Genomic DNA, 19,709 nt, shown 5'->3' with positions numbered 1-19,709 from the left:
CCAGCGCTCTATATAAGGGGATCACAATCTCCCTCTTCCTGCTTGTTATACCTCTAGCTATGCAGCCAAGCATCCATGATCTTCATTGGGAACAATGCAATGGCTGCCTCAGTTGCAACGGGTAGCTTTCTAAGAACTACAGCTTCAAAGCAAGAAGCAGGAAGTTGCCAATATCTGATCTGTGGGCCATATCTATACCACCCCCACTCTGCAAGGTTCCCAGCCTACAATTGTTCCTCTTCACTAGTTTTCTTGTGGAATGGGACAAATGGGTTCATGCGTAGCAGCAACGTCAGGTTACAGGTTACCTTTATAACACATGTTTAAAGATAATGGCTAACCAACTTGTAAACTAATAATCAGTTATGTCAGCATGACAAAGTTTATAGAGAGGAGCAGTTTCTTAATGCTATCAATTATTACTTTTTTCAGTGGCTACTTCTGCAGGACAACACAAATAGGGATTATTTTAAACCTAATCTTGAATCAGGTGGAGGATTTAACAGTACAATCTTACATGGGCCATCACTAACCTAATCCTCAAAACAACTCATCCTGTTGTTTTCCCCAAATAAACATGTTACAGCGGGGCTTTATAGGATTTTACATACAAATAAATCTGAATCACAATTTCATTTTTTTCCTTTGGGAAAAGAAAACAATTGCCTAGGACAGTGTTTTTCAACCAGTGTGCCATGGCACACTAGTGTGCCGCGAGACATGGTCAGGTGTGCCACGAAGCTCAGCAAGAGATAGAAAGAGAGAGAAAGAAAGAAAGTAAGACAGAGAGAGAAAGAGAGAGAGAAAGAAAGCAAGAGAGAAAGAGAGAGAAAGAAAGCAAGAGAGAGAGAAAGAAAGCGAGAGAGAGAAAGAAAGCGAGAGAGAGAGAAAGAAAGCAAGAGAGAGAGAAAGAAAGCAAGAGAGAGAGAAAGAAAGCAAGAGAGAAAAAGAGAGGCAGGGAAGGAGGGAGAGATAGAAAGAGAGCAAAAAAGAGAGGAAGGAAGAAAGAAAGAGGGATGGACAGAGAGGGGAAGTAAGGAAGAGAAAAAGAGGGAGAGAAATAGAGCGAAAGGGAGGAAGAGAGATAATTTTTTTGTCCACACTTTTTTTAGCCCCCCCCACTCCGCCCCCCCACTCAATGTGCCCCATAATTTTGTATATGTAAAAAATGTGCCTCAGCTCAAAAAAGGTTGAAAATCACTGGCCTAGGAAACACACTCCAGATTGAGATTCATCCATGTCACAAAAACATCTCACAAATCATTTTTAGAGGATGTGCCTTTATGATGCAGCTTTCGATTACAGTGTTCCCTCGCCACTTTGCGGTTCATCTTTCGCGGACTCGGTGCATCGCGGGTTTTTATAAAATATTAGTGGAAAAAATATATCGCAGATTTTCGCTACTTCGCGGGTTTTCTGTGGAACTCGCCCGCCTGAGACGCTTCTTGCCTTCATGAGATTGTAAACAACACACATTGGTTGATTGATGGGGAAGTGACCAACCAGAAAGTGCTGCTTTGCATCCCAGAGCCTGATTGGCCCAATACAGTAGCGTGTTGTTTACTTTTTGCTTGTGCGCAGTTTCCCCATCTCTGAGTCTGCTCCTACACTTGGCCATTTCATGTGGAGCATCGTTTCATCGTGTAGGTTTAGGAATTCAAAACATTTTACAGTAAGTGTAAAGGTACAATACATGCACAGAACAGTGTGGGAATGGTTATTAAGGGAATGGGAAAGGTTTATGTAGCTTAAAAGTGTGTGGGAGGGTTTATAAAGCCTTAAAATAGTGTATAGGTACTTAAATATAGTGTCCCTACTTCGCAGATTTTCATTTATCGCGGGTGGTCCTGGAAGGTAACGCCCGCAATAAACAAGGGAACACTGTATTTCCAGTCTAGCGACAGAGGCACCTTATATTGTTCTTTAGCTGTTCAATTTTTAAAGTAGTAGTGTTTTCTACCTTTTCCCAACACATCTATTTGTTTGTTTGTTTGTTTGTTTGTTTGTTTGTTTGTTTGTTTGTTTGTTTTGTCCAATGCACAATAATACACAATGAAGGTTATAGAGGATATAATCAGGTAGAATGTATTAAAGGGGGAATAGAGGAGAAAATAAAGGAGTGAAATATAACTATGAGAGAATAGCAGAAAAAGATATAGGTATAGAAGAGAATATATATGGTAGGCATTCTGGTGCACTTATGTACACCCCTTACTGACCTCTTAGGAACTTGGTGAGGTCAACCGTGAATAGTCTTGGGGTAAAGTGTTGGGGGTTAGGGGATGATACTACAGAGTCCGGTAGTGAATTCCATGCTTCAACAAAGTCGTATTTTTTACAGTCAAGTTTGGAGCAGTTAATATTAAGCTTGTGGGCACTTGTGTTGTTGTGGTTGAAGCTGAAGTAGTCTTTGACAGGCAGGACATTGTAGCATATGATCTTGTGGGCAATACTTAGATCATGTTCGAGGCGTCTTAGTTCTAAGCTTTCTAGACCCAGGATTGTAAGTCTAGTTTTGCAGGGTATTCTGTTACGGGTACAGGAGTGAAGAGCTCTTCTGGTGAAGTATCTCTGGACATTTTCGAGGGTATTAATGTCAGAAATGCGGTATGGGTTCCAAACAGATGAGCTATATTCTAGGATGGGTCTGGCGAAAGTTTTATAAGCTCTGGTAAGAAGTGTGAGATTGCCAGAGCGGAAGCTACGTAGGATTAGATTAACAACTCTAAAAGCCTTCTTGGCGATGTTGTTGCAATGGGCTTTGGCACTTAAGTCTTTAGTTATTAGTACTCCGAGGTCCTTGACCGAGTGGGGATTATCTGTGATAATTTGTTGATTCAGTTTGTATTTGGAGTTTTGATTCTTTTTGCCCATGTGAAGGACAGAGCTTAACTTAAAGAAACTTAAGCAAACGTAAGAAGAATCTGCAATGGCTCATTCACAAACCTGGTGATGATGCAGTCAGAAGTGGGCATCTTCAGAGTTCCTATTGCCCAGTTAAGGTTGCCACAAGTTTATGTCTTCATCTCTGGTCATGGCATTACTGTTCTGTTCCTGTGTAAGATATGCATCCCATTGGCTGCCAGACTCCCAGGGAGTGGGGGTCTTAGCTAACTCTGTAGGCTTTGTCTGTGTCCCAGGCTAGTTTGAGTGCTGGCTGATGCAATCTTCCCAGGTGCCATGTGGTGAGTTTCTGTTTGCCAGATGGGTCTACCTGGAGGGGGTAGATCTTTGTTATGTAGAATAGACTGGCCGAGACTACTAATAAATTTGGGGGGGTGATGAGTGAGCTGGGCCCATTCCTTGATGGCACATTGACAAAGATGGGAACTATTGGAGTGAGTCTGTTTCCCACCTAAAAACATGTCTCTCCATTTCTCAGCCAGGGAAATATAATATTCTGCCTTTTTAATTTTTACTAAAATATTTTATTCCTCTAGGACAGAGGTTCTCTACCTGTAGGTCACAACTCTTTGGGGGTACAGGGGTTGCCTGAGATCCTTGGAAAACACATATTTCCGAAGGTCTTAGGAGCCAAGAAACCATTCCTCTATCCGTCTCCAGGCAAGTCCACTCACATGCAAATAGTCTACTGTAAAAAAATATATACCTATACCATGGGAACTTCTGAGCATGAGCAGAAGCCTAGTTTCGGTTCTGCCCATGCATCGCTCTCTTGTTTTCAGCTTCTTTGTTTTTGCAATTTTTTTAAAAATTAAGCACTACGCATGCATATGCAAAATGCACTTGCGTGCACGAGGTGCAGCCACACAGAATAGAATAGAATAGAATAGAATAGAATAGAATAGAATAGAATAGAATAGAATTTTATTGGCCAAGTGTGATTGGACACACAAAGAATTTGTCTTGGTGCACATGTTCTCAGTGTACATAAAAGAAAATATAGATTTGTCAAGAAACATGTGGTACAATACTTAATTATTGTTACAGGGGTCAAATAAGCAATGAAGAAACAATCAATATTAATAAAAATCTTAGGATACAAGCAACAAGTTACAGCCATACAGTCCCATAGGGATGATGGGTGATAGGGATAATGAGAAAAAACTAGTAGAAATAGAAGTGCAGACTTAGTAAAAGTTTGACACTGTTGAGGGAATTATTTGTTTAGTAGAGTGATGGCGTTCAGGAAAAAACTGTTCTTGTGTTTAGTTGTCTTGGTGTGCATGGCTTTCTTACGTACACTGATATATATTAGCCTTTTTGTAGATCATTAGACCTATCCTGTTATTGAATATTTGTTCCAAAGTTTTACAAAGATCAGTAAGCCTGCCTATTAATAAAAATGGGATCTGCTAATTGTTTAAAAAGGGGAAGGTATATATTGTTGATTCTACTGGAGTTTGCTAAAGCTTTTTGCTGCTTCTGCTGACAAGGATGTAGCATGGCTGTGCTTTCTGTTGCTTCTATGATTTTGGGAGTCAGCGTTATTGTCTTGCGCTGGTGCCATTTTGCATATTCCATTGGATGATCTGGATGCTGATATGTCCATTCACTTTCGCCCCTAGGTCTTATCGATTTGGAAGCTGGAGGGAAATTGATAAGTGTCGTGCTAGTTTCCCCTTCTATCCCAAGTGACAGGAAGGCAGTAAATCTCTCTATAAGCTTACCAGACTTCTAGAAGACTGGCAAGCTTTTGTCCAGAAATAACCCAGCTGACAAATTAAGCATGGGCCAGGATGAGGCAGAAGGGCATTGCCTTAGTGTGCTGTGTAAGCTTCTTCCTCCCTACCAGCAACATGTGTTTTGAAATAGCTCAAGTGATCTGTCACTCAGACAACTTGAACACAGCTAAAGCCTCTGCCCAACCTGCTCCATTACACTTTGAGGAGAATGATTGGGGGTTGTTTTTCTTACAATCTACTGATGCTGGGAGGTAGTGGTGGAAATAACACCAAAGAAACCTACTAAACCTCGCCATTAATTTGTTTCAGGGTAAGGATGTAAGAAGCACTGACAAGCATTCTTGTTGATGTAAATTGTAGTTCAGCCATCATGGCAACATATATTACGCTGGCTTGTATCTCTGATAACTCAGAGACTGGAGGAATTCACACAAATGTGAAAGAGAGCAGTCTTTAAAGACTGCCTATGCTTCAGAGATTAAATCCATTGTTCCAAACATGTTCCCAGAATGGAAGAAAGAATAATTTGAGGCTATTTGTATTTAGCTTTGAAATCTTGCAGGCAAGACCTCGTTTGAGAAAATTAAATATGCTGGTTTGGGGTGCTGCAGAAGAAATGACGCCAACGTTCAAACTGCAGGTTCATCCTGGCAGAAGACACATTTGCTTTGTTCTCACATTTGTTTCTCCTTGTTTGTCATTCATTTTTAACCCATTAACTACACTTTTCCCCTTGCACAGCAAAGGCAACCAAACAACAACCATGCCTGTGCAAAGGAAGGTTTGCTGAAAGAAGGATGAAGCGAGCCTGCTTATTTATCCTTGGCTGCATCGTTCCAAGCGTTGAAAAAAGTTTAATCCTTGACCCAAATAGTGTATTTTTCAGGGAAGACATTTGTGTTCAAAACCACAAATTGGGAACATCTGTGCATTTGGTAATACTCTTGGATGACACAAGCACCAAGTGGACAAATCTTTCTGAAAATGAGTAGAATCTGCACAAAAAGTGCTGCCAAATGAAAAGGCATGGCTCCTGTTGCTTTGCTTCTGAAGCATTGTATCTGTTGCTGTGCTTCCCACATAACGGGGTTCTTTTCCCAATAAAGTCATTTGAATGAAATGAAATATTTGGAACATGCTCAATTGAGCATCAAAAGTATCCGTAGGCAATGTGCAGGGCATCACTGGATCACAAGTTGTGGGGCTGCCTTACCATGCCTATAACTTAGCCTTGTAGGGGGGAAATTGAACTGAGAACTGTAACCATCTCATTTCAAAACAAAATGTAGAGAAGGGGCATAGTAATTTAACCCTAGCAATAATAATGATGATGATGATGATGATGATGATGATGATAATATAGTAGTAGTAGTAGTGATGATGATGATTATGATGCTATTGAGTTAGCCAAGACTTTCATTATAAGGTGAACAAATAAAACTACCTTTTATTGATTCAGACTATTGACAAGTTTAGTATGCTGCTCCCCCCCTCCCCGGGAACTCAGAACAGCATTTAAGTAGGTACAAGAAGTGTCCCATCCCATCACTGAACTATATCATTTTTACATGCTGGTAGCAACTTTCCAAATGTAGGTGTATTTGTAGACCTGTTATCTGAATATTTTATATAAACTTGAGAGCTCCTGCCAATAAAAGATGAGGTTGACAAAGAACTGCTCCAAACATTGCCTTCAAACTCATTTCCAGTTCTTTCAGGAGATTGCGTTAGTACTATGTCCAAACGGATGGCAATATATAAACAAGCTAACAATGTATGGTTGTATGGATTGATGTAATATAACTTTAAAATTATGCTGTGTTCTGGTTGGCTGTAGTATTGCAAGTTGCCCTAAGAGGGAGCTAGAGATCATGTCTTATTCTTTTTGTTGTGTCATTCTGATTGACTCTTTGACTTGGTAGTGATCTCTGTGTTGTGCTGTGTTATTCTGATCTGTTTGTAAGCTGTAATAACTTCGTTGAATGTATATGTCAAAGACAAACAGTTAAATAGATTTTTGTACTTCTAGAGATTGATTGATTTGAACATGTGTGACTTAGACAGTTTATTTGGATTGTTCTGTTTCTTAAAGTAAACACTACCTGTGTATCTGTGTGTGTGACTGGATAATTACTCATATTTATTGCATATCTACTGCAATACTCCGCTTCTATGTGCATTTCCTTGATAACTCAAGGGTTGCTCTGCACACACTTTAACAGATTGGAGTCATTTGAAAATAAAAGAATGTTGGCTGAAATATACACAGAAAGCAAATGACATTTTGTCCATTCATGAAATGAATCCCAACTGGGGGGTTAAATGACCATTTTCCCATAATGCATGCCGATATAATGTAATATAATTACTTTATTGTCATTGTGTATACAGTATACACTGTATACCCGTACAATGAAATTCACATAACACATGAAAACGAGGCCCAACACACATAACAATAACCCTGAACCACCCAAACATCAACAGAACAGACCAAGTAATTCTGTCCAACAACTCCCTGATGGTGACCCTTTAGTTCATTGTTGAGTGCAATTATAGCTCTGAGATAAAAGCTATTCAGAAAACGTGTGATCCGTAAGTGCAGTAAAGTTCAGAGACTTGGCCAAGAAACAGAAGTAGATGTGAGCCCTCAAGCTAAATCACAACATTTTCATAAGAAAATGTTTCAACCAATCATAAGAACATTTCTATTTTAGAAGGTACACTATGTAAAAACACAACAGTCCAGATGTACAAACAGATGGGCAAAACCTGAATACAAAGTATCATCTCCTTTAGTCTTTCTGACACCAATTACAATGTTTAGATGGATGATAGAAAAGGATAGAAGATGATGGATGGATGGATGGATGGATGACAGATAGATCATATCTTTTCAATTAAAACCATTTTAATTTAAAATATGAGCAAAGGGTCTTAGAACCCTGTAAATGACTGCCCTGATGTCCATAGCCACAAGAACAGCAATATACGTAATCTTCAGCTTTCCATTAAATATAAGGGCCACAAGTTTTTCTTTGTTTAATAATAATCTATCTATCTTTCATTAGATCTTAGTGATCAGCTCTTGGAAGTTGTTGGTCTGGAAGGGGCAATGGAAATGGGACAGATCTATACTGGACTGAAAAGTGCTGGAAAGAGATTGGCCCAGTGTTCCTCTGTTGCCATCAGGTACCTACTTTGAGACTTTGGTTCTAATATGAATTTTTCACCCAACTTGGAAGATATTCTAGTAACAGACAAGAAAGAATCAGGCACCTCATGGTATCTCTTTCTTCTGTGTGCTAATATTCTAATAGCTTGCTCTAAAGACCAAATCTGTATTTTCTGTGATTTGCTATGATCTGAAAAACTTATCAGATCTTATAAAATAAAACTGATTGGAAGTATGAGGAAGAGGACTTCATCCCACCACGGATAAACAGAATAATTATCACAATGAAGCACTTTACATAGCATTATGTTTTCCCAGAATTTCATCATGTTCTAGAAAGAGAGAAAAGGAGTTGAGATAATGAAATGAGGAGCCATGAAAAAACAGGGGAATTTTTGACCCGTTACAAAGGAGAATAAGGTTCCTGCTCTTACATTAAGAAATAGGAAAAGGGTGTACCATAGTTTATATAGAGCCAAACTCAGTAAACCTCAAGACTATTTTGGATATAACACAGATGTCTCTATGTTCAATTGTGCATATGATACATGTGTTAAGCAAAGAATGATAAAGGTGTGGGATTGATGCAAGTAAATTGAGCATGCCTTCTTATGCTCCTATGCTATTGCTTCTGTGATTCCTAGACATCCTAACCATGCTAACAAGAACCATGTTCGTACAACACAGCGATCAACAAATTAGTCAAGTTTATTATAGTATTTGAACTGTCCTATTAACTGATGGCTCATTTATCATTCATACACTTAATATTAGGTTTCAGTGACTACATCCAGATAACATCATCTTGAACACTGCTCAAAAAAAAATAAAGGGAACACTTAAACAACACAATATAACTCCAAGTAAATCAAACTTCTGTGAAATCAAACTGTCCACTTAGGAAGCAACACTGATTGACAATCAATTTCACATGCTGTTGTGCACATTCAACTTTGTACAGAATAAAGTATTCAATGAGAATATTTCATTCATTCAGATCTAGGATGTGTTATTTGAGTGTTCCTTTTATTTTTTTTGAGCAGGATATATTTCACTCTTGTGAAATAGGAGTCTGCAGAGAGTTTGCGGAGAGGGGCAGAATACAAATCTAATAAATTATTATTAATAAATTATAAATTATTATTATTGTCCATTATTGGTAGCTTAGAGCAAGACAGAATTCAGTTCTGACCTGTTTTCCTTCTTACAAGACTGTTTGTATATTGCAGAACAACCAAATTGTTGCCCATGCAAGTGGATGGAGAGCCTTGGATGCAACCACCTTGTACAGTGAGTAGTTGAAAAGTCTGAATGGTATTAAAGGACTTCATTTACTAAAGCGAGAAGCTCGGATAAGTTTTTCTTTGGCAAATAAGGTGCAGAGGAGACCCAGATTTTAGTAACAAAACCTAGGAAAGAACTATTTTAAAGATAATGCTTCTATTTAAAAAAAAACCCAACCCAACCATAGTATTCCAGGAAAAGCTCACTGTTTGGGGAAGATTATTCAAATCTCTTTGATGTCATTTTATCAGGCTTTTTCATTACCATGACAGTCACATTTGTATCGTTAAGGGGAAATAAAATAAAAGTTAAAGGGAGAGAAATCTATGGCTGTTGTTCCTTTTGATAGTATCCTAAAGATAGCTAAAAATGCAATTAGTGTACCTTCAGTCTATCCAGTGTATTCAGAAAATCAAAGGAAGTTGTGTTAGACACAAGAATAATGAGCGTGTTAGTGTGTGTATGCCCTCAAGTCAATGTTGATTCCTGGCAACTGCCTGAACAAGTCCTTTCAGTTTTCTTGGCAGTTTTCCAGATGTGGTTTTCCATTGCCTGGTTCCTAGAACTGAGGGTCACCCAGCTGGCTTTGGGCTTAAGAAGGAACTAGAGCAGGGGTCTCCAAACTTAGCAACTTTAAAACTTGTGGACTTCATTTCCCAGAGTTCCTCAGCCAGCTTTGCTGGCTGGGGAACTCTGGGAATTGAAGTCTACAAGTTTTAAAATTGCCAAAGTTGGACCCCTGAATTAGAATTCACAGTCTCCCAGGTTCTAGCCTGATGCATTAACCATTAAGTATTGCCCACAAGATCATATGCTGCAACGTCCTGCCTGTCGACGACTACTTCAGCTTCAACCGCAACAACACAAAAGCACACAACAGATTTAAACTTAATATTAACCGCTCCAAACTTGACTGTAAAAAATATGACTTCAGTAACCGAGTTGTTGAAGCGTGGAACTCATTACCGGACTCCATAGTGTCATCCCCAAACCCCCAACACTTTACCCTTAGATTATATACGGTTGACCTATCCAGATTCCTAAGAGGTCAGTAAGGGGCGAGTACAAGTGCACTAGAGTGCCTTCCGTCCCCTGTCCTATTGCTCTCCTATATCTCCTATACCTTTCCTCTATTCCTATATCTCTTCTTCTATTCTTTCATTGATATATTCTATTCCTATATCTTCTTTTCTATTCTTTCTTAGATATATTTTACTATGAGTATCTCCTCTATAACCTTCATTATGTATTTTACTATGTGTATATTGATATATACCCACTAAAACCCTCATTGTGTATTGGACAAAATAAATAAATAAATAAAATAAATTACACCAAACTGAGAAAAACAATATGTGACATAAATAACCCTCTCTGATATGCAAATGAGTATTATAGAACAATATCTTGCAGAGAAGTATTCCAACTGAAAAAGAACAGCTCTTTGAATTCCTGTGTCATTCCTTTGATGGTAATTAGATCAGAATTTCCATCACTAAGCAATGCAATCAAAGTTTGACATCATCTGATCGGACAGCTTTGTGATAGCAGTTCCAGCCATCTCTGGATGCAATCATTAAATAAGAATCTCACACAGCCATGACTTCTGACTTCCTGCCGGCTTCCCCATTGATTTCTCCACAACTTTGAACCACATATGTATGTTCTTCTACAGGCAGCAAAAATTCCACTGCCTTTTGATTTCACTGGTGGGAAGATGGCAGGAGAGATTGCAAATCATGTTCATGTGACTGAGGGATGCTGCAAATGTCATAATTGTGAGTTCGCTGCAAAGCCTCCAAATCACAATCAAATGAACCGCAGGCACATTGCAATGACCACAACTAAGATGACTCCTCATATGTCCCCTTCATTGAGATCATCACAAGTTTAAATAGTCACTGAATGAGCAGTTGTTAAACAAGGATTGCCTATATACATTAGTTATTAGTACAGTGATACCTCATCTTACAAACGCCTCATCATACAAACTTTTTGAGATACAAACCTGGGGTTTAAAATTTTTTTGCCTCTTCTTACAAACTATTTTCACCTTACAAACCCACCACCACCGCTGGGATGCCCCGCCTCCGGACTTCCGTTGCCAGCGAAGCACCCATTTTTGCACTGCTGGGATTCCCCTGAGGCTGGCTCCCCTCCATGGGAAACTCCACCTCCAGACTTCTGTGTTTTTGCGATGCTGCAGGGGAATCCCAGCATCGCAAAAATGAGTGCTTCGCTGGCAACGGAAGTCCGGAGGTGGGGTTTCCCAGCAAGGGGAGCCTCAGTGAAATTGCAGCATCGCAAAAACACAGAGGTCCGGAGGTGGGGTTTCGAGGACTTCAGTGTTTTTGCGATGCTGTGATTTCACTGATGCTCCCTTCGCTGGGAAACCCCACCTCCGGACTTCCATTGCCAGCGAAGCGCTCGTTTTTGCGATGCTGGGATTCCCCTGCAGCATCGCAAAAACACAGAAGTCCGGAGGTGGGGTTTCCCATGGAGTGGAGCCTCAGGGGAATCCCAGCAGCGCAAAAATGGGCGCTTCGGCTGGCAAAAGGGGTGAATTTTGGGCTTGCACACATTAATCGTTTTTCCATTGATTCCTATGGGAAACATTGTTTCGTTTTAGAAACTTTTCACCTTAAGAACCTCGTCCTGGAACCAATTAGGTTTGTAAGACAAGGTATCACTGTAGTAAAAAAAATAAAGTTCTTAAAATACTAATTTTCATTCATCATGCAGATTTTTTTTTTTTAAACTTCTGTGGCAATATTAACAACTAGCCAGTTCCAGGAGTTTATGATCCAATTACATTTCAGTCATTTAGGCAAACTTTTTCCTAAAGCCAACTGTGCCAATAATCTGAAGATATCTAGGATTTGGATTTCTGTTTCCGAAACACATGCTACTTCTCAACATTTTCATTGCTTTGAGGATCTCACCTTATGACAGCTGACTGGCCAGGCAAGATATGCTGGATGTGCCTTTCTGGAGAGCCTGTTACTCACCTTGGGCTGTGGTGGTGAAGGTGACCTGTTCTGCTGCCTCCACAACCACTCATAAGGCTTTAATGGCTGAATAGTGTCAGTGCTATCTCCAATTCAGCCTGATAAGAAACTTTTTTTTAATTTGCCGTAGAGAACTAAACTGACTTGTTCTGTCTTTCCCTGAAGCACCAGGAGTGGGGGTGCATCTGTGAGCCAAATCCTGCTTGGTACTGGTTTTCTTTGGTCATGGAAAAAAGGCCTTTATTTTATTTGTTTGTTTGTTTGTTTGTTTTGTCAAACAATTATAGGGTGGTAATTTGTACAAATAAAACATTAGATAAGTAATGATAAAAAGTAACAAAAGAAGACAATAGGACAGGGACGATAGGCACAGGGGTGCGCTTATGCCTGCCCCTTACAGACCTCTTAGAAAGGGGGAGAGGTCAATTGTAGATAGTCTAAGGTTAAAGGTTTTGGGGTTGGGAGTAGAAACCACAGAGTCAGTTAGTGCATTCCAGGCGTTGATTACTCTGTTGCTGAAGTCGTATGTTTTGCAGTCAAGTTTGGAGCAGTTGACATTTAGTTTAAATCGATTTCGTGCTCGTGTGTTGTTGCAGTTGAAGGTGAAGTAGTTGTTAACAGGGAGGACATTTTGGTATATGATTTTATGAACTATAATTAAGTTGGAACGGAGATGACGGATCCAGAAGAGCAGGAAGAGCAGGACACTTGGTAGGTTTTAGGCAGAGGTGGGCCGCTAAGGTGGAACGGTGACGTGCTCGCCCCCGTGGCTTTGAGTGCTAGCGGAGTCCAGCGCAATTAAGCTACTGCACCTGGGCAGGTAGCAGAATTGCATGTGGAGACACAAGTGCTCCCAGGTTTCAGCATGGTTTTTTGTTTCCACACGTGCATGGAAGCAAAAAACCGTACCGAAACACGGCCACATCTATATCTCCGCATGCAATTCTGCTACCTGCACAGCTGCAGTAGCAGAATTGCACTGAATTCCGCTAGCACTCAGAGCCATGGGGGTGAGCACACGTCAACATTACACCTTAGCAGCCCACCCCTGGTTTTATGCCATGTTTAGGTGACTGTAGAAAAAGATGGATATTTCCCCTAACTGCAAAACAATTGCTTCCTGTACTTTAGATAAATGTTATACAGTGTTCCCTCAATTTTCAGGGGTTCGAACTTCGCGAATAGCCTATACCACGGTTTTAAAAAAAATAATAATTTAAAAATACTTTGCGGTTTTTTTCCCTATACCACGGTTTTTCCCACCGGATGACGTCAAATGTCATTGCCAAACTAATAATTTTTGCAAATAAATAACCAAAAAAAAATTGTTAATAAATAATTATGTTTATAAATATCAGAATCACTAAGTGTCTTATTCAATGGTGAGTACCAGTAATAATGGTGAGTAAATGGTTGTTAAGGGAATGGGAAATGGTAATTTAGGGGTTTAAAGTGTTAAGGGATGGCTTGTGATACTGTCCATAGTCAAAAGTGGTGTATTTACTTCCCCATCTCTACTTCGTGGAAATTCGACTTTTGCGGACAGTCTCGGAATGCATCCCCGCGCAAATCGAGGGAACACTGTATTGCCATCTGAATAGATGCTATAAAAGTCCTATTGCAATATTCTGGGGTTATCAGATTGGGGGACTCTGCAGCCAAATAATATCATATAAAAGCAAGGCTATATGCTCTAAATACTAGAACAGTGGATTCAGCAGATACCACTTCCTCCCTCTGCAAATGTGTGAAATCATTATTTTCATTTAGCTCTTGCAAACAGCTTGTCCTCTGTGGGAGCCAGTCCTTGTAGAGCAGCAATAAACTGGCATAAATAGACATTGACAATGGGGAAATGTTAATGCTTATCTGAGTTAATAGAAAATCCCTGCCCTTTCCATGGTCCCTTGAAATAGTTTCTGTCTAGGAAGAGCAATCACCTAGTCATTATATTATTTATTTATTATTTATTAATCGGATTTATTCACCAGAAGAGCTCTTCACTTCTCCACTAGAAACAGAACACCCTACGAAAATAGACTAACAATCCTGGGTCTAGAAAGCTTAGAACTACGACACCTAAAACACTATTTAAGTATTGCCCACAAAATCATATGCTGCAACGTCCTACCTGTCAATGACTACTTCAGCTTCAACCGCAACAACACAAGAGCATGCAACAGATTCAAACTTAATATTAACCGCTACAAACTTGACTGTAAAAAATATGACTTTAACAATCGAGTTGTCAAAGCGTGGAACTCATTACCAGACTCAATAGTGTCAACCCCTAACCCCCAACATTTCTCCCTTAGACTATCCACAATTGACCTCTCTAGGTTCCTAAGAGGTCAGTAAGGGGCGTACATACGTGCACCAGTGTGCCTTTCGTCCCTTGTCCAATTGTCTTTCCTTTATCTCATATATCATATATATTTTCTTTCTTTCATACATCTTCTCCTCTATTTTATATTTTTCTTTATATATATTACCTCATGTCTATTCTCTTCTATATGTATTGTGTATTGGTCAAAATAAATAAATAAAAATATGCTGAGAACTGGTTGAAACAGTTGGATCCTGAAAAAAACAGGAGGGAAAAAATATGATGCTATTTTTAACCTTTTGAAGAATTGAGAACAGGTGAGGAAGCTTTCCAGATTGCAAGACAACGCAATGAGTCAAAATTAAAGGGATGCAGATTTTAGCTAAATAAGAGGAGAAACGTCTAAAAATAAATAGGTGGAATAGGCTGCCTTAGAACATAGTAGATATGTTTGAGATAAGATGGACAAGCATCTATCAGAATTATCATCGTTTTTTCCTGCATTGTAATTTTGTATGAAAAACAGGAGTTTCCTATTTCAAATTATCTCCAAAGCTCTGTTTATTTCCATGATTTTGTGACTTTGGCTTACTATCCTTTTGCTTCCAGATTAAAATAACCCACAAAAGCCAAGTGCCAATGTTGTTAGGACCTCCCCAAAAGAGCAGCTTTTTCTTCCTGAGGAGAAGAAACCGAACTCGAGACTAACTTTCAATCAAGAACAACCTTCAGAAGCAGCAGTTCTCCATTCCAGGGGCAACCACCCAAAGAAGGTCTGCAGGGGGAAAAAATATCAATCCTTCCAGATTCCTGGCTTCCGAATCTGCTCTGGAAACATCAGTCTGGAGGCAGCATTATGAACTCTTAGTAGAAAATAACAGGGTTGACGTTCGGCAGTCAAACTGAAATAGCAGTGTGGGTTCATATGCCCATGTACACATAGCCACTTTCTCTAAATATTATTGGCCGGGATAGCATTGACACAGAAGAGTCAGAAGGATTTTTGCCCTTCATAATACCACAGGCCAAGGAGAGGAAGCTCTTACTGCTCTGTTTGGCCTGTGGTAAAATCTAAGACTCTTCTAAAGAGTGTTGTTCTGGGCAGTCTTGAATTATACAGTCCTGTCAGAAAGCAAACAAGCAGACATGGAAACAGCATGTCTGACATTGCCTTCCTCATGGAATGAAGGAGAATTCTCATCTTATTTAAACTCTTTAGAAACCCTCCTCCAAAAAAACCCCAACCCCTATTGAAGCATCAAATTTGGCAAGGAACCAAACTTAGCTTGTTTATTTTTAAAAACAATTCTGTCGGCAGATAAATGTTATTTTGTTTTACTACTGTTTGGGTCACCCAACTTGATAACACATGCTGTTTATTTTCCAAAAGTTTAGAAAACACAGGGGGGAATGAAAAGGGAAAGGAAGAGAAATATTATTTTTCTCCAACTCTAAAAGAAGAAGGCTTTAGGCATAACTTTTAGGGTTTTTTTAAAAAGTGAAAATTGGTTAGCTGTTCTCTTTCAGAGGCACGGGAATAAACAAAAATTTTGCCACAAAGAAGCCAGATTCATTAAAGGAAAGATAAAGGTTAAAAATGAGAACTTCTTTTGGAAGGAAAAGAAAAACTCAGGTTATATTAAATGTTATGAGTATGTTGATAACTTCCACAAATTTAGGGATACCTTCAGGTTTGATACAAATTCCATTGTCCGGTTAATGTGTATAAATTTTCTTTTCAGATATAGGGTTACTAAAACTTTATTCCAGAAATTTTATAGACATGTTTTAAACCTTTTCTATGGAAGTTTCAATTAAGATGGGGTTCCTTTTGAATTTTATCTCATTATGGGACTGATTTAAGTAACTGAAAATATTAAATGTCCACAAAGGCCTAAATATACGATCAGAATTTAATACAGAACTGTATGCATTAAATTCTAGGGTAGGGATTTATATGCCACTAATAATATAATAAAATGTAAGCAAACTCAGAAGTCAACTAATTAGTTAATTTTCATCCCATACATTGGCTTTTGTAATAGAAAACTACCCAACCAGCAATCTTATATACATTTTTGGAATTAAGTCCCACTGAACTCAATAGAATTTAATTTTGTATAAGCACATATTAGAGTGCAGTGTGTATTGTTCATACATGCAAAAGACTAAAATATTTTTGTATTTTCATTAGGAAATAAATACCCCATATTCTCTAGGGTTTTTTTAACATTGTTCAATCAGATAATAGTATAATCTGACAACCAAAGTCATGCCCCTCTTTATTCTTTTTAGATTCCAATGTACAAGATGTTTTCTATATAACAAAAACGTACCAGGTTATGAAAAACTATTTAAATCACAATTGCCAATCTGTGTGATCACCAGATTTTTCTTTTCAAGAGAAGCTAGGAGATGAAAATAGATGTCACTTGCAACAATACCATCCTTCAAAAAAGATAAATTGCTAACAAATGGACACACAAGTTTATTATAACACCAGAAGGAAAATGTTAATCAAAAGAGCTACAGTTTATGTAAGCTTTTTCTACAAGTGTTAGCTTTTCAGGATTTTGAATTGGCAATTCCAGTTTAAGAACACTGACTCCTTTAAATACTTTTAAATTTAGGTGAAGAAAATTATACTCACCAATTTTCATTGTTGCGTGGAAGGTTTTTTTACATTAATCCAGGACAAAGGAATGTCATCTCTGAGTTAGATGTCTGAAAAGAGCAAATGGCACAAATCCATCTATTTACTTAACTCCTCAAATAAGGAGGACATACAGTATGTTTTCTATTAAAGTAAGTTGTTCTAAATGAAGTCATTTGATTTTATTTAGAGCTTGTCTGAACTAGGAAATCTGGTGGAGACTTTGACTTTTAAGACAGTATGACTGTATTTTTCATAGGCATCCTGTATTGCAGTTACAATATCTATGGTTTTGGAAAGGTTGCAACTTAGATCCATTTAGATGTTTGACAGCACCATGAAGGTTGTGAAAGAGGTACAATGTAGAAGAAATAATGGATAACATTTGCTTTTACATTTGGGAATTTAGGGATTTTTGAATCCCACTTGTGGAGTTTCATCTGTGGGATCCACCTTAGAGAGGCACAATTCTATAGAGTATGTACTATTTATTATTACTGGATCAGAAAATACCTCAGTGACTAGTATTCATAATTCTGCCTTCTTCTGTTCTTTTTTTCCATAACTCCACTTCCTTTCGGCTGTGCTTACCTGTTTGTAAGCAACTTCGCTTCCAAATATCTTCATCTCTTTTTATGTTTTGCTTGTTTTCAATTTTGGTCCTTAACCAATATGATCAACATATCCCTGATGCAAGTACAACTCATATACTCTTTTCTTATACTTTTCTTCTGCCATTAATTTCCTGTTTTGTTTGGTTCATTTTAACGAATGTACAGCAGAAAACAAATAAGGAGAATTTCTTCAGAAACTATCTCTGCCAGACATTGCAGACTAAAGCTTTGCCAAGTTTTAAAAAAAATAGCACAGCAGGAATTTTGTGTCCCCTGGAGAATTTGGTTGTAGCCAGATGTTAGTTAAGTATAATGAGAAAGCAAAAAGGATGTGGATTTTAGATATTAGACATTTCAAAGAATTTTGGACAATTCTTGTGATTTTGCTGTAGATGAAAACATAATATTGAGAGTCAGAAAAGCAGATTTCCACAAATATAAACTGGTTTATTAGTGACTCCCATCTTATGGAATTTGGAAAACCTTTGTTTTATGAAGAGGGTTCAAATTATGATAGACTATATACTAAAGCTGTAATCAGCATTTTTGATACTGGGAAAATAACTTGGCTTAAGCCAATAAGCCTGAATTGTAAATATACTTAAATGGTGAGATTTAAGAATGAAAAGCAAGCATATTAAGCACTCATTTCCCCCTCATAAAGGCATGCCTATTCCAAGGTGAATATTCTTGAATGTCATAGCTTTATGATGTTTTTTTGTCGCATCCCTAGCCCCTACTAAGGCAATTATTAGAAACATAGAAACATAGAAGTCTGACGGCAGAAAAAGACCTCATGGTCCATCTAGTCTGCCCTTATACTATTTTCTGTATTTTATCTTAGGATGGATATATGTTTATCCCAGGCATGTTTAAATTCAGTTACTGTGGATTTATCTACCATGTCTGCTGGAAGTTTGTTCCAAGGATCTACTACTCTTTCAGTAAAATAATATTTTCTCATGTTGCTTTTGATCTTTCCCCCAACTAACCTCAGATTGTGTCCCCTTGTTCTTGTGTTCACTTTCCTATTAAAAATACTTCCCTCCTGGACCTTATTTAACCCTTTAACATATTTAAATGTTTCGATCATGTCCCCCCTTTTCCTTCTGTCCTCCAGACTATACAGATTGAGTTCATTAAGTCTTTCCTGATACGTTTTATGCTTAAGACCTTCCACCATTCTTGTAGCCCGTCTTTGGACCCGTTCAATTTTGTCAATATCTTTTGGTAGGTGAGGTCTCCAGAACTGAACACAGTATTCCAAATGTGGTCTCGGTTATTTGTAGTTGTTCCAGCATGGAAGTGTTTTCCTTCTTCAGATACCCATGGACATCTAATACACTTACCTGTGTTGTGGTTGACCATGCAGCCAGGGCTAAGATCTGCTACTTTAGATTGCTCTACAGGTGTTGCCTCCAGTTCTGGAAACTGCCCTTCATGGACACTTTTACACTTGAGCTGCAGAAAAGACCAGACATACGACTTCTACGGGAGCATCGGTTCGTGCAATGTCTGACTGATGTTTTCCAAAAATGTATATAATTAATTCTGTACATGAATTTAACCCTCTTATAAAAGTGTACTAGCCCTGCTCTTAAATGTGCTGCAGAGAAGGTTGAATTAGACCAGGAAAAAGAGCCAGGTTCTGCCAACTGTGTTGCTGATTCTGTCGCCAGTTACTGCATTGCAGATTTCCCGGGGATTCTGCCAACAAGGGATTTTGTAAGGTTGTTCTTGCTGTTTTATCATGGGGTGTGGGGGACACCATATTGAATGCTCCACAGGGTGTTGCTGGTTTGGCTATTGCTACCAGCATTTCCCTTGCATCATTAGTAGAAGGGGGAGCTCACTCATTACTCCATATCCTTGCTCTCTGCTTCTCAATCAAAGCGCCACCTCACTGGGAGAGTGAAGAGAAAAAAAGATCCCTAGTGCTTTACACAACCTCCCCTTAAAGGTCTACTGCAGTGATGGTGAACCTATTGGCATGGGTGCCACAG

General features: G+C 38.7%; 1 protein-coding gene across 3 annotated transcripts in view; it reads left to right on the top strand.

The window, feature by feature from the left end:
• DGKG (diacylglycerol kinase gamma) overlaps nucleotides 1–18,304 on the top strand; it is a 165,049-nt gene extending 146,745 nt beyond the window's left edge. For all 3 annotated transcript variants that reach the window (XM_070753132.1, XM_070753133.1, XM_070753131.1), the window contains 3 exons: nucleotides 7,718–7,838; nucleotides 9,051–9,111; nucleotides 15,049–18,304. In XM_070753132.1, the coding sequence (XP_070609233.1) occupies nucleotides 7,718–7,838; nucleotides 9,051–9,111; nucleotides 15,049–15,147 (281 nt within the window). In that variant the 3' untranslated portion in view covers nucleotides 15,148–18,304. The remainder of the gene's footprint in view (nucleotides 1–7,717; nucleotides 7,839–9,050; nucleotides 9,112–15,048) is intronic.
• The last annotated feature ends 1,405 nt before the right edge of the window (nucleotides 18,305–19,709 follow it).

This window comes from Erythrolamprus reginae, chromosome 5, assembly GCF_031021105.1.
Source record: "Erythrolamprus reginae isolate rEryReg1 chromosome 5, rEryReg1.hap1, whole genome shotgun sequence".
Taxonomy (NCBI): Eukaryota; Metazoa; Chordata; class Lepidosauria; order Squamata; family Dipsadidae; genus Erythrolamprus; species Erythrolamprus reginae.
This window is presented reverse-complemented; position numbering and strand designations above follow the sequence as displayed.